The sequence below is a fragment of the Mixophyes fleayi genome, chromosome 9, assembly GCF_038048845.1.
Source record: "Mixophyes fleayi isolate aMixFle1 chromosome 9, aMixFle1.hap1, whole genome shotgun sequence".
Lineage (NCBI taxonomy): Eukaryota > Metazoa > Chordata > Amphibia > Anura > Limnodynastidae > Mixophyes > Mixophyes fleayi.
Window position 1 is genome coordinate 113186897 of NC_134410.1, and position 27269 is coordinate 113214165.

General features: G+C 41.2%; 1 protein-coding gene across 2 annotated transcripts; it reads left to right on the forward strand.

Moving 5' to 3' along the window:
• Positions 1–27269, forward strand: LOC142100996 (protein Wnt-7b-like). 2 transcript variants are annotated; one of them, XM_075184986.1, is made up of 5 exons: positions 1–297; positions 654–808; positions 14170–14396; positions 23205–23464; positions 25035–27269. In XM_075184986.1, the coding sequence occupies exons 2-5, from the start codon at positions 735–737 to the stop codon at positions 25512–25514; spliced, it is 1041 nt and encodes a 346-aa protein (XP_075041087.1). In that variant the 5' UTR covers positions 1–297; positions 654–734; the 3' UTR covers positions 25515–27269. The 2 variants fall into 2 exon arrangements, with proteins under 2 accessions (XP_075041087.1, XP_075041086.1); XM_075184985.1 differs by having other exon boundaries at positions 4–297; positions 23205–23476; positions 25035–27267.

The following is a 27269-nucleotide window of genomic DNA, read 5'->3' on the forward strand; positions in this document are numbered from 1 at the left end:
AAAGAAGAGGGGGGGGGGGGGGGGAACTGGTGGTGGAGGAATGAATAGAGAATATTTTTTTGGCAGGAGTAAGTGAATTGTTTAACCCACCTTCTCCCTCTCTTTCACACCCCCACCCCATATCACACACCTCCAAACATTTAAGGTATCATTTGTTCAGAGCACACACTTGTGCAGGGTTCTTCTCATCTGCAGTGTATGGGGACAGAACTCACCTGTCCACAGGTAACCTCAACTTCCATCGTCCTCCAATCAGGAACTAAAGAACAGATTTATGTCTGCTGAGCCCAGGAAAAGGTACCAAAACTTTTTTTTTGTGTGTGTGATATATGTTAATGACAAACTGTCCATACTGAAGCAGCATATACTGTATAGTGATAATCAGCTTCTGCCTTTGATGGAGACTGACAGCTGTCATATTTACATGATAGAGGTAGGAATGTAGCTCTCTGCAGATTTTGAAGGGCGCATCAGAGGAGGGAAGTCGTATCAGACACCAGCTGCATTGTCTGGGGGGCTTTGCATCTGCAAGTAACAGTGACTGCTCTGTGTACAATATAGCTCCCTGTCTCTGCCTTTAACCCAATTCTTCTGTCTGCTCCTCCCTAACACATGCAGTTTGTTTTTGTTTTGTTTTGGTTTTTTTCCTGCAGGTAGAATGCGTTGGGCGATTTGTGCTGAGGGAAAGTCTCCTACAGACTGACAAGCGGGGGGAAAGCACGGCTGAGAACAGTATGAGACTGCAGCTGAGAGTGTTGGACCTGTGTCACACTGTCCTCTGCATTGGGTTGATGCTGTGCGGAGAAGGGTAAGCAGATATCATTGAAAAAAAAAAAATAATTCTCTAGCACTTGTTACCTTAGGAAACATTCAAAAGCAAGAATTTGGGTCACAAAGATTACAAGATGCGAAAAGGATGCATGTAAAATTAAAAATACATTTTAATTGGTCAATTTCTTGCAACCGAGTATAAGAAACGTGCATTTAAAAGTTAGCATCTGAATGCAAAGGACTCTGGATTATAGTAAATCCTTAAAATGAGTGGCTATAGGTGCAACATGTTAGAAGCACACTGCAAAGTGTTAACAGTCTGATGAGGGTTTCATGGGGGTACTAACAAATATTCATTGGTTGCAAAACTTTAAAGAATGTAAGCAACACCCCCAATGATTTGGGTATTTGTGTCACTCAGCAAGTATAGTGATTTGAGCTGGCATAGGTAGAGTACCTGAGTGCCAACCCTTAGCTGGCTGTGGTGTTTGTACCTCTGTTACACTCTAGGAGATACTGGCAGGGTGTGTCGATGCCTGCACTTGCCCACAGTAGGCAGCGTCGCTACGAGTGATGTTTTTGTGACAAAATACCACCTGACACCTCCCCCAGTGAGCAGTCAAACAAACACACCTGTTTCTACAGCAACGGTGAAACAGCCAATGTCTCTGCCAGCAACCTGTACACTCATATTTTTCATTCCTCCTGGCTTTGTATGTATGTGTGTGTGTGTGTGTGTGTGTGTGTGTGGTACAGAGCAGATTGTTCTCAAAGAATGCAATAGTCCTGGCAGCTGTAGTCCTCTCCTCCTGGCACAACTGGTCCCCCCCACCCTCCGCTGTCCATCACTCCCCTCCTCTGCAGGTTCCGTAGCCTGATGTGATGAAGTCCTCTTCGGTGTGCCCCAGAGTGATCTCTCCGCGCCCTGGCTGTACGAATGTAATCTCAGCCTGTGCAGATGTGTCACAGAACCTACGTTGTCCATGCACTGCCCTGTCCTGAAAAGGGGATATATGTGTAATTAATGGACAGAACTTTGGGCAACATTTTTGTCTGTTCCTGGCAGTATATTCTTCCCAACATGTTTTAAGGAGTTGAAAAGTAAACTGTATTTAGAAATTGTGCATCATAATGTGCCTCTGGTTTAAATATACATAATTAACCTGAAAAATTAGTACCTGAGATTAACTTGTACAATCAATTTTTCCTTTTGGTGCTCAGTTTATAGTGCAAAGGGACAATTGTCTTCATGAACAGCTAGAATTCAGCTGAGTCTGTCTCCTCTCTCTCACTTCCATAGAACGTCACTTATATTTACAGAGGGGTTTGCAGCAATGCTGATATGACAAACAGATAAATGGTTAATAACTTAAACCTCGTGCATTTCTGAGAGAAGTGGCTAGTATTATATATGTAAATGTGAATTACATTAATACCACTGATATTTAGGGCTAGATTTACTAAGCTGTGGGTTTGAAAAAGTGGGGATGTTGCCTATAGCAAACAATCAGATTATAGCTATTATTTTCTAGAATGTGCTAGATATATGAGTGCTGGAATCTGATTGGTTGCTATGGGCAACAGCTCCACTTTCCCTTTTTAGAAGTATTAGTAAATCTACCCCAAAGCCTTCGGTATGTCTTCTCCCTGTACTTTCCTGACTGAAACTGGTTTAAAAATGCACCCATCGCCTGCACAGAGTGTTGGCAGACATTTTGTAGACTAAGAACAACATGCCTGAGAATGCTATTGATTAATTCACTCAGAACCATATGCCTGAAGCAGAGTGATGTCACCGGTAATGTCACTGGGTTCTAGGGAATTGATAGGCTGCATTCTGCAGGCTGAATATTGGTTCAGGTCTCAGAATGGCTGCCTCCAGTGTGTCTAGGGGGTATATTTACTAAACTGCGGGTTTGAAAAAGTGGAGGTGTTGCTTATAGCAACCAATCAGATTCTAGTTACCATTTATTTTGAACATTCTACAAAATGACAGCTAGAATCTGATTGGTTGCTATAGGCAACATCTCCACTTTTTCAAACCCGCAGTTTAGTAAATATACCCCTAGGTGTCACTTACTGCCAGGCTACATTCCTGTGGTGACAGACTCGGTGCCATATTGTTGATAGCAGTTGGAAATTCCATTAATGCAAACAGTTCTAGAGTGACAAAGTGGCTTTAGTGAAATGAACACACTTTAGATTGAATAGTGAGAGGTAATACTTGTGTTTAAACATGATTATACAAAATAATTGCTTCTTACTCATGAACCTTGGCTCATGTGCCCCAGATAGACATGGTTTGATACCAAGGCATGTTCCAGACATGTTATACCAGACCAGACAGAAAGACAAATCAATCTTAATTAAACAAGTAAATGCGTGGGAAATGGGCGAGGCTAATCAGTATTATTACTGTACGTGATGAATTAGGTGAGCTGCAAATACCGTCTTTCATACTATAAGTGTGAAGTAGGAACTCATTGCCAGCAACTGACCCAGATCTCAAGAGACAGTTCGGAGTTTAGAAAATGTATCCCTTGAACTTGTTGCCTTTGACAATTTTTTTGGCATTTACTATATTCGGCATATGTTCTTATCCTGCACCCTGTGTAAGTTAAATGTATTAAAAATTTATCATGCAATAAAGATATATTATGACCATCTTGGGTAGATGGAGTGTCTGTATTGAGTGTAATAGACTTGTATTATCATCATGTCCAGTAGACAGATCATGTTGGTTGGTTTCTGTATAAAATGTAACGGAATTGTATTATGATCAGGTCCAGTGGTCAAGTCATGTTGATTAGGTATAATTAGGTATGTTTTATGTCTGTATATAGTGTAATATAATTGTATATTATATCAGGTCCAGCAGTTAGTAACATAGTTGATGAGGTTGAAAAAAGACACCAGTCCATCAAGTTCAACCTATTTTGGATCTCCTGCGATCCTGCACTTATATTTGAAATTAATCCAGAGTAAGCAACCGCCAATCTGTTTCAATTGTGAAAATCCCCCCAGACTCAATATTGCAGTCCTATTTTTACCTTATATCCACTACTATCCTTCATTTTAATTAACGGTCGTATCCCTGGATACACCTTTCCGCTATAAATTTGTCTAACCCTTTCTTAAACATATCTATTGAATCTGCAATCACAACCTTCCCTGGAAATGAATTCCATATCTTGACTGCCCTTACTGTAAAGAACCCCTTCCTTTGCTGGTTGTGAAATTTCCTCTCCTCTAACCTTAGGGGATGACCACGTGTCCTGTGTATGGTCCTTGGGGTAAAAAGTTCCCATGAAAGCTCTCTGTATTGACCCCTTATAATCATATCTCCCCTTAGACGCCTCTTTTCTAAAGTAAACATGCCTAAACTGGCTAACCTTTCCTCATAACTTAATGACTCCATACCCTTTATCAATTTTGTCGCCCTTCTCTGAACCCTTTCTAGTTCCAAATTATCTTTTTTATAGAGTGGTGCCCAGAACTGTACTGCATATTCAAGATGAGGTCTTACCAACGATTTATACAGTGGCAAAATTACACTGTCTTCCCTTGCATCTATGCCCCTTTTTATGCATGCCAATACTTTGTTTGCCCTTGCAGCTGCTGCTTGACATTGAGCACTATTGCTAAGTCTACTGTCTACGAGCACTCCCAAATCCTTTTCCATTATAGATTCTCCTAAATTAATTCCATTTAATTTATAGATTGCGTTCTTGTTTTTGATCCCTGAATGCATAACCTTACATTTATCTGTGTTAAACCTCATATTCCATTTGGCTGCCCAATCCTCCAGTTTATTTAAGTCCCTCTGTAGAGAAGCTACATCTTGCTCTGATTTTATTACCTTACAGAGTTTAGTGTCATCTGCAAAAATAGAAACTTTACTCTCTAAACCATCACCAAGGTCATTAATAAATATATTAAAAATGAGTGGCCCCAGCACGGAACCTTGAGGTACTCCACTTAAGACTTTTGACCAATTAGAAAATGTTCCATTTATCACAACTCTTTGTTCCCTATTCTCTAACCAGTTTTCGATCCAAGTACAACTTTTGATTCCTAGACCCAGTTCCCTTATTTTGTAAACCAACCTCTTGTGTGGCACTGTATCAAAGGCCTTTGCAAAATCTAAGTAGACCACATCTACTGTACAACCATGGTCTAAGTTCCCACTAACTTCCTCATAGAAACTAATTAGATTAGTTTGACATGACCTATCCCTCACAAATCCATGTTGATTCCCAATAATAATTTTATTGCGTACCAAGTAATCCTGAATACTGTCCCTTAAAATACCTTCCAGTAGTTTCCCCACTATTGATGTCAGGCTTACAGGTCTACAATTCTCTGGTTGTGATCTCGTCCCCTTTTTAAACAACGGCACCACATCTGCTATTCGCCAATCCCTTGGTACTGAGCCTGATGAGATTGAATCTCTGAAAATTAAGAATAGCGGTCTAGCTATTTCCAAGTTTAACTCCATAAGGTCCCTTGGGTGTATGCCATCTGGACCTGGAGCTTTATTTATCTTAATATTCTTCAGTCGCCTTTGGACTTCTTCCTCTGACAACCAAGTATTAATTAATGGCATGGTTTCATTTCCATTTTTATGTATTACTCCTGCCATTTGTTCCTCTCTGGTAAATACTGAAGAAAAGAAAGTGTTTAATACCTCTGCTTTTTCCTTAGTATCATTTATCAATACACTCATCTCACTTCTTAGGGGTCCTATATTATCTTTTTTAATCCTTTTGCCATTTATATACCTAAAAAACTTTTTGGGGTTTGGCTTACTTTCTTTTGCAACGTGCCTTTCATTTTCTAATTTAGCCAATCTAATTTCCTTTTTGCATGTTTTATTACATTCCTTGTACCTACGGAAGGACTCCTCTGACCCTTCAGACTTAAACAATTTAAATGCACGCTTCTTCCTTTGCATTTCTTCCCTTACCTTTTTATTTAGCCACATTGGTTTAGACTTAATTCTTTTACATTTATTTCCCATAGGAATGAACTTATACGTGTATGTTTCCAACAACATTTTAAAGACAGCTCACTTTTTTTCTGTATTTTTTCCTTCAAAGGCTTTGTCCCAGTCTAGTTGTTTCATGTTGGGTAGGTGCAGAGTCTTATATCTGTATATAGTGTAATATAATTGTATTATATCAGGTCCAGCAGTTGGGTCATGTTGGGTAGATGTAATGTCTTATGTCTGTATATAGTGTAATATAATTGTATTATATCAGGTCCAGCAGTTGGGTCATGTTGGGTAGATGTAATGTCTTATGTCTGTATATAGTGTAATATAATTGTATTATATCAGGTCCAGCAGTTGGGTCATGTTGGGTAGATGTAATGTCTTATGTCTGTATATAGTGTAATATAATTGCATTATATCAGGTCCAGCGGTTGGTGCACATTCTTATGTCTGTATACAATGTAATATAATTGTATTATATCAGGTCCATCGGTCGGTTCTCTGTTGGGTAGATGCAGTGTTCTATGTCTGTATATAGCGGCGGTTCCCAAAATGTGCGCCGCGGCTCCCTGGGGAGCCGCGGCGCTGTCACAGGGGTGCCGCGGCGCTGTCACAGGGGTGCCGCGATCGCCCTAGAAAAAAAAAGGAGAAAAAAAACGTACCCATCATCCAGCGCCGGATCCTCCTCCTCACTGACTGCCGGGCGTGACGTCATCATGTCCGGTAGCCTCAGTGAGGATCTGCAGCAGAGAAGACTTCAGGGAAGAAGGTAAGTAAAGGAAGTGAAGGGGGCACTGAGAGACGCTGAAGGGGACACAGACAGGGGCTGAAGGGAGACACAGACAGGCTGAAGGGAGGCACTGAAGGGGGACACAGAGGCGCTGAAAGGGGACAGAGAGGCACTGAAGGGAGACACAGAGAGGGTGAAGGGGGTCAGAGAGACGCTGAAGGGAGACACAGAGAGGCTGAAGGGGGACAGAGAGACGCTGAAGGGAGACACAGACAGGCTGAAGGGGACAGAGAGGGACTGAAGGGAGACACAGAGAGGCTGAAGGGGAACAGAGAGACGCTGAAGGGAGAAACAGAGGCACTGAAGGGGGACAGAGAGATGCTGAAGGGGACAGAGAGAGGCTGAAGGGGACAGAGAGACACCGAAGGGGACAGAGAGACACCGAAGGGGACACAGACAGGCTGAAGGGAGACACAGACAGGCTGAAGGGAGACACAGACAGGCTGAAGGGGACAGAGAGATGATGAAGGGGGACATTGAGAGACACTGAAGGGGACAGAGACACTGAAGGGAGACACAGAGACACTGATAGGGGGCAGAGAGATGCTGAAGGGGGCAGAGAGAGGCTGAAGGGGACAGAGGGAGGCTGAAGGGGACAGAAAGACGCTGAAGGGGGCAGAGAGAGGCTGAAGGGGACAGAAAGAGGCTGAAGGGGACAGAGAGACGCTGAAGGGGACAGAGAGACGCTGAAGGGGGACACTGAGAGACGCTGAAGGGGGACACTGAGAGATGCTGAAGGGGGACACTGAGAGACACTGAAGGGGACACAGAGACGCTGATGGGGGACAGAGAGAGGCTGATGGGGGACAGAGAAAGGCTGAAGAAGGCAGAGAGAGGCTGAAGAAGGCAGAGAGAGGCTGAAGGGGGCAGAGAGAGGCTGAAGGGGGCAGAGAGACACTGAAGGAGACAGAGAGACACTGAAGGGGGACACAGAGAGGCTGAAGGGGGCAGAGAGAGGCTGAAGGGGGACACTGAGACGCACTGAAGGGGACAGAGAGACACTGAAGGGGACAGAGAGACACTGAAGGGGGACAAAGAGAGGCTGAAGGGGGACACTGAGAGACACTGAAGGGGACAGAGAGACACTGAAGGGGACAGAGAGACACTGAAGGGGACACAGACGCTGATGGGGGACAGAGAGACACTGAAGGAGGGGGATAGAGAGACACTGAAGGAGGGGGATAGAGAGAGATGCTGAAGGGGGGTCAGAGTGTGAGCTGATGAAGAGGGACACAGAGTGTGAGATGGGGAAAAGGGGGACACAGGATGTGAGATGGCGAAGAGGGGGACACAGGGTGTGAGATGGCGAAGAGGGGGACACAGGGTGTGAGATGGCGAAGAGGGGGACACAGGGTGTGAGATGGCGAAGAGGGGGACACAGGGTGTGAGATGGCGAGGAGGGGGACACAGGGTGTGAGATGGCGAAGGGGATACAGAGTGATATGATAAAGGGGCACAATGTGATGGTGAAGGGGTCTAAATACATCTTACGTCATTTTGACCCAACTACTTAAAAATTATTTTTGTTTAGGGGTGCCTTGGAAAAATGATGGTGACCCTAAGGGTGCCTCGAGCTGAGAAAGTTTGGGAACCACTGGTATATAGTGTAATATAATTGTATTATATCAGGTCCAGTGGTTGGTTCATGTTGGGTAGGTGCAGAGTCTTATGTCTGTATATAGTGTAATATAATTGTATTATATCAGGTCCACCAGATGGGTCATGTTGGGTAGATGTAGTGTCCTATGTCTGTACACTATTGTAATATAATCTTATTATATCAGGTCCAGCAGATGGTTCATGTTGGGTAAATATATATATATATATATATATATATATATGTATATATATACGGGGGCAACACGATGACTTAGTAGTTAGCACTTCTGCCTCACAACACTGGAGTCATGGTTTCGATTCCGAACCATGGCCTTATCTCTGTGGAGTTTGTATGATCTCCCCGGGTTTGCGTGGGTTTCCTCCGGGTGCTCCGGTTTCCTCCCACATTCCAAAAACATACTGGTAGGTTAATTGGCTGCTTTTAAATTGACTCTAGTCTGTCTGTGTGTGTATGTTAGGGAATTTAGACTGTAAGCTCCAATGGGGCAGGGACTGATGTGAGTGAGTGCTCTGTACAGCGCTGCGGAATTAGTGGCGCTATATAAATAGCTGATGATGATATATATACTGTACACATACATGTTTGCCTGACATACGTCTACTAATGCTACTGTATTAATGCTACTCAGTATGTTTGCAGGGTTCTTTTCCCATGCACGCTTTGTGCGCAAATGCGTCAACGTCTAAAATGAGCCCCATCGTGATAAACAATACGCACAGAAAAATAAAATTACAGAGCCGACACTGTTCATTTCTTTGTTCCATCAGCTTCTCGCTTTCATGAGTCCCTTTGAGCATCTCATTTATTCCATAATAAATAAATAAAAATGTGACTTTAGTGTTAAGTGACAAAACGCTTGATCTGACAGCGGAACACACAGGCGTTTTGTTCTGGAGAGCTGGCAGTGAAAGGCCCCTTGTGTTGATTAGGGTAGCTCAGTTACAGACTGTGGATAGATCGATAGAGGATTTTATGACCTGTTATCTGCCACCACTCCACCCCCAATTCTGCCCAGCTTGGCACCGGAGATAACAAGGTTCTTCCACTTAACCCTACAGTGCCTGTCACATTCTAACTGCAGGTGACATTCCTCGTCTGTGAATGTCGTAGTTGGCAGCTTCCAAAACTTACTACTTAGTGGTTCAATATTTCAACATATTTCATGAGTAAAAGAGAAATAAAACAACTTATTTTTCCTAAAATGCACAATAAACTATAAGAACATAGGGCCTAATTCATTAAGGATCTTAACTTGAGAAACTTCTTATTTCAGTCTCCTGGACAAAACTATGTTACAATGCAAGGGGTGCAAATTAGTATTCTGTTTTGCACATAAGTTAAATACTGTTTGTTTTTTCATGTAGCACACAAATATCAACTTTAAATTTTAGTGTACAAATAAGCTATCAAGTATTTCTGTGCTACATGAAAAAACAAACAGTATTTAACTTATGTGCAAAACAGAATACTAATTTGCACCCCTTGTATTGTAACATGGTTTTGTCCAGGAGACTGAAATAAGACGTTTCTCAAGTTAAGATCTCTTAATGAATCAGGCCCATATTTTTTTGCACACAGAGATCGTTATTTTAATTTTTGCACTTATACAAAAAAATTGCTTTGCAAATAAGGGGCCTGATTCATTAAGGAAAGTAAAGCAATAAAAATGAGTAACTTTGCACCTTGGCAAAACCATGTTGCATTGGAGGGGGAGATAAATGTAATTAAAATGTGATGGCAGATTTATAGTTGGGGTAGGGCATGCCATAGATCAACTTTACATTTCAGTGTACAAATAAGCTATCAAGTATTTCTGTGCTGCATGAAAAAAGCAGGAAGTATTTAACTTATGTGCAAAATAAAAAAAATAATTTGCACCCCTTTTATTGTAATATGGTTTTGTCCTTGAGAAAACTTACTAATTTCTTGCCTTACTTTCCTTAATAAATCAGACCCAAGATGTTCAGATAAAATGGCTCCCAGGTGACTTTGTATGTGACAACAGGCCCAACAGGGGATATGTGACAACAGGCCCAACAAGGGATATGTGAAAATATAATATCCATATGTGAATGGCCCGTGTGTATTAGCATAGAGATCCGTTCCTTTTCTTACAAAATTACCAACGTTTTCAATGGAGATTATACTCTGGTGCCACTGACAGGTAACTGTGTTTGACTATTAGTATTTTGAAGTCTGCTCAGGTGTATGAACACTTGAAGAAAGAATAGTTATATATAACAAATCTTATACTTTCCCCTTTGTTATGTGTTATGAGGTATGAAAATGACCAACAGCTGCACAGTTTGCTTGTATAAATAAAAATAATTTTTGCTGTTTTGGGTAGGGGTCTCAAGGCTGCCCTCTGCATTGTGTGACAGTGACAAGGTTTCCCTCTGTATTGTGTGGTGATCACAAGGTTGCCCTCTGTACTGTGTGGTGGTGACAAGGTTGACATCTGTATTGTGTGGTAGTCACAAAGCTGCCCTCTGTATTGTGTGGCGGTCACAAGAGTGCTATGTGTTGTATGGTGGTCACAAGGGTGCTATGTATTGTGTGGCGGTCATAATGGTAGTGTGTATTGTGTAGCAGTTACAAGGGTGCTATGTATTGTGTGGCGGTCACAAGGGTACTGAGTATTGTGTGGAAGGCACAAGGGTGCTGTGTATTGTGTGGCGGTCACAAGGGTGCTGATTATTGTGTGGCGTCACAAGGGTTCTATGTTTTGTGTGGCAGGCACAAGGGTGCTGTGTGTTGTATGGGAGTCACAAGGGTGCTGTATATTGTGTGGCGGTCAAAAGGGTGTTGTGTGGTCTTCTGCTGCTGTAGCACATCCACTTCAAGAGTGGATGTGCCGTGCATTCAGAGATGCTCTTCTGCATACCACCCATGGCTAATTGAGTTACTGTTGCCTTCTTGTCAGCTTGAACCAGATTGACCATACTCTTCTGACGTCTCTCATTAACAAGGTGTTTCCACCCACAGAATCATTTTTTGAGCACCATTCTCTGTAAACTCTAGAGACTGTTGTGTGTAAAAATCCCAAGAGATCAGCAGTTTGTGAGGTACTGACACAACCCGTATGGCACCAACAATCATTCCACAGTAAAAGTCACTTAGATCACATATCTGCTCCATTCTGGTGTTTGGTCTGAACTACAATTGTAAGTTGTCTGTCACTGGAGGGTTGGCAAATTTAAACCCAGGGGGGAAGACTCGACTCAGCAGCCTTTTAGGAACATTTTAAAGGAAAAAAAATGCAGGTGGCCCAGTGACTCAGCCCATGGTAACCCACTATGGGACCGCCCCTGGGGGCAGCCGCCCCCTAGCCCAGCCAGCCCCTGATTTAGAGTATAAGGACAACACTGTAATACTTAAATGAGGTCTCAGCATTTCAGTTCCTGGCTGGTCACCAGTAGTCAGTATGGGAGCCATATTTTGTCTCTGGAAATGGTACACACAAGGAACAGGTCTATCCTGTCGCAGCATAGAGCAGATGGCCCCCTAGCCCAGCTAGCGCCTGATGTCTGCATGCTTTTATGCATTGACTTTCTGCCCAGGTTGGCTCAGTCACGTTTGTTTCGTCCCAAGTTTAGAGGTGGCCTTGCTGCTTCTGACTTGGAACTTTATCAACAAGCCGCAAGGCTTGATCAGCTTAGGGACTGGACGTCTCCCTATCCTCGCAAACCATGGGTTTCTTTTGAAGCCCACACTGTATGTCCACTTCCAATAGAAGATTTGCTTTGGTTGGAGGGGACAGCTAGACCAACCACAGTGTCCATAGTGCCTAGTGTCAAAGACTCTTTAGCTAGTTGGGATAAGTTGGTGAGGGTGGTTCAGGACTTTTCTCTTCCTTCTCCTCTACTTTCCCTTTCTGCTGTGGCATCTTTAATCTCAAATCTATGCTTGGATCTTTGGATTTCCCGGGGAGTCAGTAGGCTATCAGACTTTTACGAGCAATGTACCCTGGTTCCGTTCTCCTCTCTTCAGGAGCACTTCCAGATACCGACATCGGATCTACAAATACCTCCGGGTACGCCATTGGATCCAAGCGCAGTGGTCCGATTCGCCCTTACTACGTCCCTTCCCCCCCCCCCCCCCTGCCACTAATGAAGCTCTTGACCTACTCACTCTCCCACGCTGGGGGTATATCAGCTTGGTACCAGTGGCCTTTTAACCACACCTGAACGAAGCAAGATGCCTGCACAAATGCAATGGGAACTTGATCTTGGTCATCGCCTAACGGAGGAAGACTGGGAACGCATTTTCAAAAATATATATAAAATTTCAAATTGTATGAATCACTCAGAGATGCTCATACAAATGATCCACAGGTTATATAACTCTCCAGTTAAACTGCATAGAATTTGGCCCATGGTATCTCAATTCTGTTGGAGGGAGTGTGGGGAAGCCGGATCCCTCTTTCACGTTTTCTCGACGTACCCCAAAATTGAACCTTTATGGGATGATGTGTTTAATCTAATTGAGCAGGTAACTTCATTAGTCATTGCACCACAACCAACTTTGGCTCTACTCCAACTATATCCGTCTGATTTTCCAGCTCAGCTATTGCCCAGCAGTGAAAAAGCCCGGCTCCCCCACCTCTCTCCAAAGTCATAGCAAAAATCCAATATAACTATTGGTTTGAAGTATTTTGCTTTAGCCTCCCGTCCCCTGATGAAGTTTTTCACCTGGTCTGATTATTATATTACCCATTCAGCTGTAGCCTCATCTCCTAATTCTCAATAGAGCCGCTCTGTGTTCAATTTTGACTTATTAATCGTAGGATCTCCCATATGTCTCACCGACTCAGATTCGAGTCTCCCACCACATTGGCAAACCTAGGGGGGTTTCCTGGTATCTGAAAACCCCCTCCTAGCATGGGACACTGTATGCTTGAGGTGGCTTGCCCTGTGTATATGATGGGGATAGAAATTGTCTGTGTATATGATGGGGATAGGAAGAGTTGGAGAGCAGCCAAGTAGTGGCTAAAATTATAGTCACGCCCCCATGCATGCTGGTCATAGGGGACTATTCTGATCAGCCAGGACCTTGTCCCGGCATGAGGCACAGATGGGACGTATTTCCACTCTTCACTAGTGGTGCACTCTTTATATAAGTAAGGATGGGAGGGAGATGTTGATGGTTGGAGGGAAGTGCAAGTTATACCCTCCATGGTGCTGGCCACGCCTACACACAGCTGGCCACACCCACACATCACTGGCCACACCTCCAGAGAGACGGCACATCTCACAATAGGCCCTTTATAATGGTCAGCCCCAGGCCCATTTGGCTTTAATCTGGCCCTGAGCGTAAGCCAGGTACAGTAAATATTTTTCCATTTGAACTGTGGCAGAAAAGAAGATTCCCATTTCAACTTTAACAAGGAAAACAGCATATGTTGTATTTAATTTACTTTGTATTTCTGTTTGTATTCAACTATATTTTATATGGTAAATGCGACTTCCGCATATATTATTAACATCGTCATGACACTATTCTCTTTTGTGTATATGACACGTCATTACACTATTCTATTGTGTACAAATGGTGTAATGTGTTTTTTGGCATTTACTATCACTGTCAAGCCTTGTGTTTATGCTATCCTTTAAATAATTGACATTCTGTAATGAGGAGGCAGATGGAGATTGTGTGTTAGACGAGATGAGGTATATTTTGTCCTGATTTTTCTATTTTGTGTGTTAAGGTCTCAGGTTATGAAAAATAGTATAGATGTTTCTAAAAATTATCTTAATATATTTTTGGTCAGGGGCAGGCTGGCCTGGGGGTCAGGGGGCATCCGCCCCCCAGAATGGTCCCATAGTGGTTAACCTTGGGGTGGGTCACTGGGCTGCTGAGCCAAGTCTTGCCCCCCGGGCTAAAATTTGCCAGCCAGCCCCCATTTTAGGAATTTTGACTTCCATTCACAACTTAACATAAGTGGTCAATATGCGTTAAATTGTTTTACTTCATTGATTCCCTGTCTTTTCTCAGCGGGGTGTCTTCTGTGCTAGCCCTTGGTGCGAGTATAATCTGCCGAAAAATGCCGGGCTTATCACCGAGACAGAGAAGCATCTGTGAAGCTCGCCCAGATGCCATCATAGCCATTGGTACTGGCGCACGCATGGGCACTGAAGAATGCCGCTACCAGTTTCAGCACAGCCGATGGAACTGCAGCGCTCTGGGGGACCCAAGTCTGTTTGGACCAGAGCTAAAAGTAGGTACGTGTGAGGTACCTTGCAGACAAAATGATTACATCTTTAATTATTAGTTATTGAGGCTTGATGTTAGTTAAAAAAAATAATATATGTATAAATTCCTGTTGATGATATGTGAATCATCAGTGAGTTTTGATGTCACCCCTTCAGAGTATATTAGGAATACTTGTGTATTATAAGCATACGTGCCTACTCTCCTAGAATTCCTGGGAAGCTCCCGAAGTTTGGGGAGTCCTCCCGGACTCCCAGAAGAGTAGGCAGACCTCCCGGAGTCGCTTCGACAAAATTCATGGCAGTGAATGGCGGGGGTGGGGCTTAATCGCGGCATTAAGCCCCGCCCTGCTATTCAGTGCTGTGAATTTAGGCATTATATAGTGGGGGTGGGGCTATGGTGACTCAACAATGTCACCACGCCCCCTCCTACCCCCTATCACCTCATGACATCCCGGGGAGAAGTTTTGAAAGTTGGCATGTATGATTATAAGGAATAATGCACCCCTACTGTAAATTATTACCGAGTAGATATTGGAACGCCTCAATGACTTCTAATTTCCATATCATTCATAATAGGAATTGCATGAATTCATATTCAAACATTTCAGTGTTTTGTTTAAATTTTGTATTACTTGTTAATGCTATTATTACACCTTTCTTATACAAGATTAAAAGATAATACCAAGTGGGAATTATAGCAGGTAATATACACATAACAGGAGTGATTAAATCTGCACCAGGCTTAGGTAACCGGTGGCTCTCCAGCAGGCGCTGCCAGCCAAAGGCAGGCACTTCTGGGGCTTGTAGTTATACAACACCTGGAGAGCCGCAAATAGCCTACCTCTACCTTATATCCACTAATGTAAACATTTGTTATTAGCGCAGTACATTATATGTATTCTTAAGATCTACCAACAATGGTAAACTCACTAGACTGTTGCAACAAGAAAATTAACATCTTTATCAGATTCTAGCTGTTGTTTTGTAGTATGTACTAAATAAATGATAACTAGAATCTGATTGGTTGCCATAGGCAACATCTCCACTTTTTCAAACCCGCAGTTTAGTAAATCTAGCCCTTGTCTTTGTGATCTGATCATTGCTCAGTGTCATTGCCAGTCACAACATTACACACGCTTCATTGCCATTTGCAGTGCACACAGTTTATAGTCCGTTACATTGGACAGACCCATAGTCACTGCCTGGTGGACCCAGCTAAAACTCCTGTCACTATAGAGATTATTTATCTCTATGCTAAATATGAGCTGTTATGCTCAATAAAGAGCAGCAAGCACTTAAAGGGGGAAAAAACAATTAAAAAAATATCTTTAATTTGGGTTTCTATAGAATATCATAAAATCATATATACAGAAAAAATGAATAACAGCGTCTGCCTCTTTAAAACATAAAAAATAAAAATACTAATGTAAAACACACTAAGGGGTACATTTATCAAGCTGCGGGTTTGAAAAAGTGGAGATGTTGCCTATAGCAACCAATCAGATTCCATCTGTCATTTGTAGAATGTACTAAATTAATGATAACTAGAATCTGATTGGTTGCGATAGGCAACATCTCCACTTTTTCAAATCTGCAGCTTGATACATTTACCCCCGCCTAACGTTATAGTCAATTAGTCTACTACCAAACGCACATAAAAAATACAGTACTTAACAGTCACTCATTAAAAGTCAACGGAAAATTACTAATATTCCACACAGTTCCATTTCAGTGTACAAAGCACCTAAGGTCATGCGTGTGCAGAGACATACTTGTGATAGTGACCAGGAGGGGGGGCAGGTAACCTGCGGTGAGGGATGCTTAGATCCCTCTACCGCAATGCTCTCTCAATAGACTTCAAAGGCTACCGACATATTTAGATGGCGTTAGCTATTGCGGACATTTCCAAAAATCAAAGATTTTCAGAACTTGTTAAATCGCACAAAACCGCTGTCCCCATAGAAACCTATTGGAACTGGTATCTGCTGCAATCCATTAGTTATAATTAACTTTGAAACTTTATTTTGTGGTTTTTTTGGGGGATTTTTAGGTTAAACGTACTTTGTTAAATAGACCCCTAAGGGTACTACATGGATCCAGATGAAGTGTTGCAGCTTATAATTACTCAATGAAATGGTCACCACCAGAAAAGACACTGAGATAAGGGTGATTTACCATTTAACAGAAAACTAATTCTTAGATGCAATATAGAACTTGCACTGACAACCTCCAAAGGCACACAAATCTTGCACTGTCGTTGGTGGCAAAGACTGCTTTAATACACTGTTTCACAAATTAGATTCTACACTTAGCTGTGTATCGGGTCAGATTCAATGTTTAATGAGAATCACCAAGGGGTAAATTTATCAAGCTGCGGGTTTGAAAAAGTGGAGATGTTGCCTATAGCAACCAATCAGATTCTAGCTGTTATTTTGTAGAATGCACTAAATAAATGATAACTAGAATCTGATTGGTTGCTATAGGCAACATCTCCACTTTTACAAACCCGCAGCTTGAAATATTTACCCCCAAGACTCCACATGGACTCGTCCAGCTTGGTATAAGCGATCACAGGAGAAACATTGCAGCCTGTCTGCTGTCTCATTAAGGGTCTTAGACAGATCCAGATAAAGTATTGCAGCCTCTGTGCGAGTCACTCTATGAGACAGTCACCGCCAAGAATAGCTACGGCGACAATGGTGAATCACGATCTCCACGGCAAACCGAATTAATTAAATAGTAGTTCTTAATTAGTAACAACATTGCAATATAAATATATATATAAACCTAACGCGTTTCACTATAGCAGAGTATAACATCTTCAGAGGGTTTAATGTAGACTAAAAGATTGTGTCTGCAATAAGTAGATCAAACAGTCAAACCTGTGCAATCAGATAAATTGGTAGGCGGACTTAAATTTGAAAACTATGATTTGTAGCCAAAGAGAATCGCAAACCTTTGTTGACTACTTCATCCCCATTATGTATATTGTATGTATATTGTATGTATAATAGAATATAAAATCAAATCATACTTATTATTAATCAATAAGGGATATTAGTAATAATTATAATAACACAAATTAGTAATATAAATTAAAAACATTAATACGACAAATATATATATATATATATATATATATATATATATATATATATATACACATATAAAAAAATATAATCATAGTGTATGAAAATAATCTAAATCACATAAATGAACTACTTATTATGTTGCACTCTTTAATTATTATTTTTTAACTACTATTATCGCCATATAGATGATATCTTTTATTCTTTTGTATATCTTTTATTTAATTCATTAATGCGTGCTTTGTGTTATCAAAATCAAGTAAAATTTAAACTAACAAACTAAAATTATATATACAGTGTTTGTCTAAACGATATATAAGATGTTATAAAAAATGAATGATGAAAATGTTTATTTATATAAACCTAAACCAGCATATTTAATAGATCAACATATTTAATCGATAAATTCATAAATATCAGGGAGATTAAAGAAGAAGTTTACAAGTAATTCCCCTTAGTCCTCTGCAGCTTCCAATGAACTATATAACAGAATCGCTGGGGGCATATATAACAATAAAAAATGTATACAATTCTCTTCTGTTATCATAATTCCCATCTCTAGTATAAATATTCATAGAATCTTAAACAGATAAATGAAATCTTTCAATAACAAACTTTGTCTCACTATCCGCCTCTACCCAGATTTGCCAGCAAAACAATTATGGAACGTATTTCCAAATTCCTTTGTCTCCAGGCAGTAAATCTCTATGAATGCAATCTTACAATGTTTCCATTGTGGCTGTTTATCTTCCAGATGTTATATTGTCTTTTATATATACTTTTATATACTTTTTTATATATATACTTTTACTTTTATATGATTCCCAAACACAACACTTTTTTTGTGCAGAATATTCATACAAAAAAACACAACATTCTAAGCTCCAAACAAAAAACTCATCAAACTTAAACCTAGGTACAGGTATAAAGTACCAAAACTTCTTGGGGACATGTCGGTAGTGACTTTGTTGCAGGCGGATGGGTCTTTGGTACCATCCGTGCCGGATTATGGGTGTAACTACGAAGACCAATAGAAAGCATCCTAACTTCCTATTGGTCTTTGCGATTACACCTCTCCTAGGTTGCACTGCCTGTAGCCACTGCTACCTGTAGTGGTCAACATCTGGGTCCAAGGTTACACTTGGTTTTGCTGTATGTCTGTCTAGGTTTACATAGAGTTGTATGTAAAAGTTAGGGTACCCCTGATCAAATTGCTTGTTTAACTGAATCTGTAAGTTCTGCAGGGTACAGAGTTAAATTTGACATATTTCTGCGCATTTTAAAGCACAAGTAATATTTATTTAATACATTTAACAGGTTGAACAAAACAAAATCAATCAATGTGGCATGTGCAAAACTGTGTGCACCTTTCCAGATTTTACTTGTCAGTCGGCACTTAGTAACACCGCTTTTGGCAGAAATCACAGCTTCCAGATTAATTTTCGTGGCCACGTAAGAGTCTAAGTTGTGCTCCGCTTCACGCAGCACCCTGATCACTTAAACATTGCTCAAGCTTTGCAAACATTCTGCCACTTTGATTATTTTACCCCTAGGTGGCACTGTTCCGTTAAGCTCTCTGCATAGCCCAGTGTTGGCTAACCTGTGACACTCCAGGTGTTGAGAAACTACAAATCCCAGCATGCCCTTCCAGCAATAAACTGCTATATATTGGCAAAGCATGCTGGGACTTGTAGTTTCACAAACACCTGAAGGGTCACAGGTTAGCCAACACTGGCATAGACTAAGCAAAGCCAATCAGAGTGACACTTGTGCTTGATTGTGTGTTGAATGAGGGCAGATGTGTTGCTAAGAAGGTGTCCTTATTTCTTAAGCTCCTTCATTGGCGAGCCTACATCAGAGGCTGTGTCGAATATCTCAGGAAAAATGGAGAATTACACCTGCAGTAATGGTTACAATTACAATGGGACCCATTCTCTATGTCGGGGCACCATAGGAGTGTAGGGAAGAAAGAGAGGTGTAGATTGGGAAATGGAGCTTTTATCAGGCAGGAATATTAATGGCTGATAATTAGGGGTTTGCAATGTATAGGAGCCATCAGACTGAATGTCTGTTTTGCACAGTAACTGACAGACTTTGGTCTCCAGTGTGTCTCTATCATAGTTTCCTATTGGTCTTTGCGGTTACATCTCTCCCGCACTGTCTTTAGCCAGAGCTGTTTGGGTCTTCAACACCCGGGCCCAAGATTACTTTAGGTGGCGCTATATGTCTGTACAGTTGTATGTAAAAGTTAGGGCACCACTGATCAAATTGCATGTTTCACTGAAGCTTTAAGTGACCCTCTGCAAGGTACAGACATACACTGTATACTAGACACCAGATTCATTTTTGTATACTAACTATCACACTGGATTCAGCTTTGCACACAATCTGACATTTTGGGGTTAGAGAAATCACACAATTGGGCTCTATTTTGTGTACTAGCCACCAGGCTGGGTTTAGCTTTGTATCACCAGAGCTGGCTATGTATACTGCTGGCCATACTGAAGTTAGATGTGTATTCTTAGCAACAGGAGTGTGGTCTTCTTTGTTGCTGGTCTCCAGATTGGTGGATTTGGACCAGTTTTGTACACTAACCACCTAACTGGCCTCTATTTTGTTTACTAGTCACCAGATTTGACTCATATTTGTATGTTTTCAACTAGTTTGAGGTTAGATTTGTATACTGACCACTAAAATGGGCTCTAGATGGGGCTTTCTATGTTGCTGGTGACCATATTGTTTGATTTGGGCAAACTGTGTATAACAGCCAGAAGTTTAAACTCTGCTTTGCAAACTAGCCATTAGATTTATCTCACCTTGTATGTTAGCCATCAAACTGGATCCTGTAAAGCATATTATTCAACATATTGGGATCAGCTTTGTACAATGACCAGGTTGGAGTCTTCACTATACACTAGCCACCAGATTGGACTCAGCTTTGTAAACTAGCCACCAGAATGGTCTCTGCTGTTTGCCATCAATCAGACTTGTGCTGTACTGTGTACTAGCCACCGGAATAGGACTGGAGTTGTTTTTTAGCCACAAGAATGGTCTCTACTTTGTATACATTTCATCTGAAAGAGTTAAGCAAGCATACGATAAGGGCTAACGTAAAGTATGCACAAGGGCGGAGGGGCCTAGATGAACAATTTTCAACATTTCCCATGAGGATCTATTTCAATCCCTTCCTCAGGGTTAGGGTTGACAACTTTTAAAAGTGTTTTTTAAAATGACTGATGGTTAGTGTTCTCTTACTGAGACATTACTTGATGTCATTCTAAAATATATCAAAAAGTGAAAGTAATAGCATCTAGGAGCAAAATGGTTCCAGTAACTGAATAAAGGGGACTGAACCCTATTTAGACTCAAAAACATTGCTGTGCTGAATGTTGAACATTTAGAGGTATATTTACTAAACTGCAGGTTTGAGAAAGTAGAGATGTTGCCTATAGCAACCAGTTTCTAGCTGTCATTTTGTAGAATGTGCTAAATAAATGACAGCTAGAATCTGATTGGTTGTTCTGTAAAAGCAGTCAGGGAATAATGGAGGTCCTTAACTTCCTACAAATAATTTTTCTTAAATCCATAAACTATTTGGAACCATAAGACTCATAAAGGAGACAATATGCTGAATGTATAGTGTGTGATGTTTCTGAAAGTGCTCAAGTGTTAAAATAATTAAGCAATTCTCATTATCATTATAGAGTGAGTTGTAAGTTGTACTATTATTCACTCCTCTACTTTGCGTGATGTCTGAAATAAATGAAAGGCAAAGATTTCTGCTAATTACAAGAACCAGAAAGCTAATTTTACACCAATATGCCCCCCTTCCCCAATACAGAAAGTTTTATGGAAAAGCACCAATCAGGCTAGGATATAATATTTCAAAGACTTTTAATTTCCCCTGAAGCACTGTCAAGTCCGTCATAACGTGGAGAGAATATGACATTTGAATTTGTCTAGAACAGGCCGTCCTCCAAAATTGAGCATCTGTGTTAGGGTCACCACCAAGAAGCCTTTGGCAACTCCGGCAAAGTGATAGGATTCCATGGCATGGATCAGAGAACCTGTAAATGAGACAACAATCACTTTGACACTTGACAAATCGGCACTGTGGGAGAATGACAAAAAGAAGACCGTTGTTGATAAGAAACATGAAATCTCAGCCAGCAATTGCCGTAACTTGACCCAAACACCCAGGGGAGAGAAATTCTTTGGTCTGATGAGACCAAGGGGTAAATGTATCAATTGGCGGTTCTTTTAAACAGGGATTCTCTGCAGTTTGGCTTCATTAATTATATAGGAAATTTTGATATTAAACTTTGCTAAATAAACAAATTTTCCATTTTAAAAAATGGCGGCAACCACAGAGAATCGGAGGTTGTAAATAACCACCGATTGATATGTTTACCCCCAAGAGTGAACAGCACCCCAAGTACACATCCCTATCATGAAACATGATGACTGGTATTACATGCTAGGGGGATGTTACCTGCTTTGGGGTTCAGGGACTGGAATACTTGTTGAAATAAATTAAAGATATAGAAGAATCTTGAGGGAACTTGCTGCAGTCTGCAAGAGACCTAAGACTTGGGAAAAGATTTATATTCTAGCAGGACAATGCCAAAAAATGTACTAGAGTGACCCAGTCAAATGTCAAACTTTAATCCCAACCGGAATCTGTAACATTATTTGAAGATTGCTGTTCACCAGTGGTCCCCATCCATCCTTACGGAGCTCGAGCAACAATGCAAAAACAAATGCATGAAAATTGCATTGTCCAAATGTGCAAAGATATTATGTTACCCAATTAGACTCCAAGGGGGGATTCAATTAGCCGCAAAGTGTCTTGCGTGGCAGATATTTTTACAGAAATATTCGCTAATTTTTCCTCGCTCCCCATAGAGGTGCAAGGAAAAATGAGCGGATATTTTCACCGTAGTAATCGTAAAATTGTGCAACGGAACATCACGGCTTAAAGGTGTTTCTACCAAGTATTCACACAACATGGGTCAATACTTATTTAATGAATTATTGTCTGTTTTTATATTTTTAATTTTTTAAATTTAATTTACCTTTACAGATCTTATTTTTTCAATTTGACCTTACAGAGTACTGTGTATTGATGAGTGGTAAAAGTTCTCAAATAAAACCATTTTTATTCTACGAGGTAAAAAAAATAAAAAGTAAAAAAAAACACGAACATACCACTGTTTATTTCTATATAATGAAAAGTCAAATTCCCTCTAGTATGAAAAAATATATGTACAAAATAATACTGGAATATAGTAGATGTATAAAAAATAAAATTTGATTTATTAGAATCTAATCATTAGTAGGGACCTGATTCATTATAGATCTTAACTTGAGAAACTTCTTATTTAAACTCCTGGACAAAACCATGTTACAATGCAAGAGGTGCAAATTAGTATTCTGTTTTGCACATAAGTTAAATACTGACTGTTTTTTTTATGTAGCACACAAATACTTGATAGCTTATTTGTACACTGAAATTTAAAGTTGATATTTGTGTGCTACATGAAAAAACAGGCAGTATTTAACTTATGTGCAAAACAGAATACTAATTTGCACCCCTTGCATTGTAACATGGTTTTGTCCAGGAGACTGAAATAAGAAGTTTCTCAAGTTAAGATCCTTAATGAATCAGGCCCTAGATTATCACTGTATATTTGGAATTGCAAAATAACTCTTTGTCCTCTCTTTCCAGGCAGCCGAGAATCGGCCTTTCACTACGCCATCCTGTCTGCTGGCATTGCCCATGCCATCACCAGTGCCTGTAGCCATGGCAACCTGACCTATTGCGGCTGTGACTGGGAGAAACACGGACACCAGGAGCCTGAGAAGGGATGGCGATGGGGCGGCTGCTCTGCTGACGTCAAACACGGCATACGCTTGTCCAAAGAGTTCATGGACGCCAGGGAAGTCAAGCGCCATGCCCGTACCCTGATGAACCTACACAATAACCTGGTGGGGAGAAAGGTAGTGACACGTAACACATACTTACAAGTAATGGCCATACAATGCTTTGGGAAGTGTCAGTTTGCTTTTTAAATAACCGATGTTAAGGCTCCTTAATATTTGTTGGAGAACCCACTTATCTGTTGGCTGCAAAAAGTCTATAGGATGGATAGTGACAATCATCAGTGCATTTAGTGGAGCTGACTCCTGTTCATGGTTTGCTGGAGGTTCTCCACATAGGATAGAACATTGACCTCTGGCGTGGCGGCATGCTAAAAATAATAAATATATAGACACAGGCTACAGGCTATCATTGCAGTTACATTTTGCAGATCTGAATAGAGACCCATTTTGAGGTCTAACCTGCTTTACCCCTAGTATATAGAATTGAGGTCATACTTTTAACATAAAATGAAGAATGCTTATCCTCTTTTTTTTTTTAATTTTGGGAGATTACAGCTCTTTCCCGTCACTTTTTTAGAGAGCAGCTCCATACGTATATATATCCACACCTGGCGGGAGGAAGCTCACCCTAGAGGCAGTGCCTGCTTACTTATAAGGTAACACCCAGGACATAGCAGGTTGAGGGGGACTTACAGCAATAATCACTATATGGATATGTTGTGGTGATAGCATGGACCTGTGCATATTAACATACATGTGTTGTAAGTAATGACAATCAGTGCTAGGGCTTATAATATCATTCAATGTCACTGCACGATTTGGAGCTTACTCACTATATAACACGTTATATAAAAGTTCCTCTAGTAGGTGAATGGCGTTCTAGGGTGAACCCTATATTTTTGATAGTGCACAAGACACTATAGAGGAAAGCAAAAAAAAAGTAGCGTACCTAATGACAGGTCTGCTTTAACTAGGGATCTAAAAATCCAGGATTTAGTTTGGTATTTGCCTAAATGCTATGGGTCTTACCAAAGTTTTGAAAATAATCAAATCTTGATTTCGTCGTTGTGTCTTTATACTCCTTGTCTAGTTTAAAGTGAACCTGTTGGCTACACACCTTGGAAGCAGCCATGTTGGAGACTGAATCAATATTAATGGGCCTATGAGCTCACTAAGACCCACTGATATCTCTACCATTAACACTATCATCATCATCATTTATTTAAATAGTGCCACCAATTCCACAGAGCTGTACAGAGAACTCACATCAGTCCCTGTCCCATTGGAGCTTACAGTCTAAATTCCCTAATATACACAAACAGAGACTAGGGCCAATTTGAGAGCAGCCAATTAACCTACTAGTATGTTTTTGGAGTGTGGGAGGAAACCCACGGAAACACGGGAAAACATACAAACTTCACACAGATAAGGCCATGGTCGGGAATTGAACTCATGACCCCAGCGCTGTGAGGCAGAAGTGCTAACCACTGAGCCACCGTGTTACCATTATGTCATTATGTCCTACAGAATTTATGGACTGATATGTTGTATCCCTGTGAACACTTATCCGGCCCACTTTCAGTACATATACAAGATAGGTGTATTTAAACTTCAACACATTCGACTGTCTTAGGATTTTTTTCAATATTTCCTAATGACATTCCTCTTTCCTTAGGTGTTAGAGAAGAATGTCCGCTTGGAGTGCAAGTGCCATGGGGTTTCAGGCTCCTGTACTGTGAAGACTTGTTGGATCACGTTGCCCCATTTCCGAGAGGTGGGCTACATGCTGAAGGAGAGGTACAAGGAATCAGTAATGGTTGAAGCAGTGAGAGGAAGGCGCCAGCAACTTCCCACGTTTCTCAAGCTGAAGAACCCTCAGAGCTATAACAAGCCTGCGGAGACTGATCTGGTGTTCGTGGACAGCTCGCCCAACTTCTGCGAGAATGACAACACCACAGGGAGTCTGGGAACTTATGGGCGCCTGTGTAACCGCACATCCACTCTGTCTGACAGCTGTGAGTCCTTGTGCTGCGGTCGGGGATATAGAACCTTTCAGTACACTCACACTTGGCAGTGCCACTGCAAATTTCATTGGTGCTGCCACGTTACATGCAGTACGTGCAGTGAAAGGACGCAAGCCTACATATGCAATTGAAAAACGTTAGCACACTGGCACTGATTAACGTGGTTATATGTCAGTTGGAGCACACGACTTGCTCTGCGTTACTGCGCATCTCTCAGAGTACTGTTCAGACACTGAAAGGAGAAGACAGAAGAAGTCACTGAGCTGTAAAGACAGACAAGAGACCTGGAATGATAGAGCTGCAGGGACAAAATGGAGATGACATAACAACATAAAGAGGAGACAGAGCGGACATTGGACTATACAAATCAACTGCATTGGTCCATACGTTACCCCTAGGTGCACTTATGTGTTGAACTTCTCACTTTATAAGAAGCCAACTCTATGTTCACCTAGCACCCCTATAAGCTTCATTCACCTGCCCTCTAGACCCAAACATGTTTTAGAATCCACACCCACTAAGGTTGATTGCCATTGTGTCTTGTAACTAATGTTGTCTATGGTATAGATTTAAATCTAGCCCTGAACAGACACACAAAGAGGATATTTCTATTGATGAGTTCACATGGTTACATATAATTGTATCAATGGCAAAGGGCAGCTGCTATCGAAATCTAAAGCTTAAGAGCCCATGTATTATGGTTTCTTATTTTTCTTCTGGAAACGCCTTCTTACTCCAGCTCCTGTTCCGTCATCTGCTTCCACAAAGAGATCCTCTTACCTTGATCTCATGTGAGCTTCCATTTTCCCTTTGTTCACCTGTCAGAAACGGAACGGAAGGCAGACGTAACCCCCTAACGCCCGCGCGCACATAGACTTAGAATGTAGGATGGTGTTAAGATTTTAATTTTATTTATTCACTAAGTGTAAGGAAGTTAAGATAATATACAATGGCTTTTATAGAGTGCTCTTTCTGGGTCATATAGTCATGAGTAGTAGGCAATATTTGTGACAGTTTTATTTTCTTTCTTTAAGAGTTGCCTTCTACTAAGAATACACACGGGATGTCATTATTGAAGTGCACTTGATGCAATTTTGCACTGGTGGACGGTCTGCTCAGCGCACATAAAGGTGTCAACCTACGGGCCGCTGATGGGAGACTCCTTTGGAAGCTAGAATTGTGACTAGGTATGCGGAGAGGCAGAAAAATCTCCAGGGGTGCACTGCGCAAAAGTGTAGACGTCACATCAACGTCCAGCCTCCTTCCACTTTAGTATAACCCCTTTCATTAAATAAAACTTTAACAGTTGTCTCCTAAGATACCGCTCGGCTTAGCGTTATTTATGGCTTATATTAATCATGAGGTTGAGGGGGCTCTGGGGTTGTCTATATCACACACGGCACTTTCGTGTGTGTGAAAGTTGTAACATTGACCAAGGCGCACTTCGATATGAGCTTCTCCGCAAAACATGGAGATGCTCCACCCAATATCTCCCCTCTGTGTGCGCACATTTCTGCCGCTCCTCCCGAAACGCTGCCAACTTCTTCCGTAAACCCATGCACTTTGGCGGAATTCTACAATTATGATTATCGTGCCCAAATTTTGGCCCCAAGGTACACATTTTTTGTGTCATCACATAGCCCAATCTCTCCACTGCCAAAGCCCCCGCATGCTTCCATCCCCCACTGCATGTGTTCTATAAAAAATACACAAATGGAATATTTTCATCAAATGGTTAAATATTATATATAAGTGATAAACTACTACTAGGCAAATTAAGAAGATAACATGATGAATGAAATGAAAGAAAAGAGCACTGTGCCTACACCAGTGTTGGCTAACCTGTGACACTCCAGGTGTTGTGAAACTACAAGTCCCAGCATACC